Source organism: Pteropus vampyrus, unplaced genomic scaffold, assembly GCF_000151845.1.
Source record: "Pteropus vampyrus isolate Shadow unplaced genomic scaffold, Pvam_2.0 Scaffold90, whole genome shotgun sequence".
Taxonomy (NCBI): domain Eukaryota; kingdom Metazoa; phylum Chordata; class Mammalia; order Chiroptera; family Pteropodidae; genus Pteropus; species Pteropus vampyrus.
Window position 1 is genome coordinate 1,558,862 of NW_011888871.1, and position 1,076 is coordinate 1,559,937.

Here is a 1,076-nt window from a genome sequence, read left to right on the forward strand (position 1 = left end):
GGGACCTCACCAGAGGCGTGACCTACTCCTTCCGCGTCCAAGCTCGAACCGTCACCTACGGGCCCGAGCTGCAGGCCAACGTCACCGCTGGGCCCGCCGAGGGTAAGTGGCCGCCGCTTGGGCCTGCCGCCTCGCGGCACCGTTTAGGGACTGTCCGCACTCCGGGACGTGCTGCCGGCTGGCCCGGAGCCGGCACGGACGTGGGACGGCTGGGCAGCACAGGTGTCACAAAGGCCTGCATGGGTGGGGACCCCACAGGGCTGGTCAGACCTGCGGAGCGAACCCGTAGGTGTTAGGTGTGGAGAGTTTTGGTTTGTTTTCTGGGGGAAAAAAAAAAATTAGAAGACATAAATGAATTTGATGTTTTAAATAAGATGCATAGGAAAATTTATTTTCACTGTCATGAGGAGCAGCACACAGCTTCCCACGTAAACTGTCTTGGCCTTAAAAGTGGTCGCTGACCCGGGGGCGGCGAAGGCAGGCGGTGCCGTGGGCGGAGGGTGGGGACACAGCACCGGACACTGGGCGTGTGTGGTCTCTGACTTCCCGTCAGCCCCCACTTCAGAGCAGGCCACGTGCGAGGGAGCCGCCTGCCCAGGGAGAGCGGCCCCGATCCGCTCTCCTCCCCGTCTCATCCCACAGGCTCCCCTGGTCCCCCGAGAGACGTGGCGGTCACCAAGTCCGCCTCCGAGCTGACGCTGCAGTGGAGCGAGGGGCACACCGGCCGGGCGCCCACCACGGGCTACGTCATCGAGGGCAGGCCCTCAGGTAAGGGTGGCGGGCGGGAGCGGTGTCCCCAGGGAGGGTAATGTGTAATCCCAGGGCCAGAGCTCCCGGCAGCTCCCCAGCGACCCGGGCCGGGGTGTCTTGCGGAGTGAGAGGGACCTTCCCCACCCGGCCCCCCCTTCGTCTCCGTGACCACGGCTGTGACGTCCGGCCACGTCACGCCTCCCAGGGAGGATGGCCGCCCTGCCCAGGTCTGTGTGCGTGGGCACTCGGGGACACGTGAGGACATTTTCCACTCATCAGTGAGACCCCAGGGTGTTCTGGGGGGCACCTCGGGGTTCTGAGCCTTC

At 65.1% G+C, this 1,076-nt stretch overlaps 1 protein-coding gene across 1 annotated transcript in view; it reads left to right on the top strand.

Annotated features, from left to right (window-relative positions):
• SDK1 (sidekick cell adhesion molecule 1) overlaps positions 1–1,076 on the top strand; it is a 200,020-nt gene that overhangs the window by 169,672 nt on the left and 29,272 nt on the right. Inside the window, 1 exon segment of the mRNA XM_023532757.1 lies at positions 643–768. Within this exon segment, the coding sequence (XP_023388525.1) occupies positions 643–768 (126 nt within the window).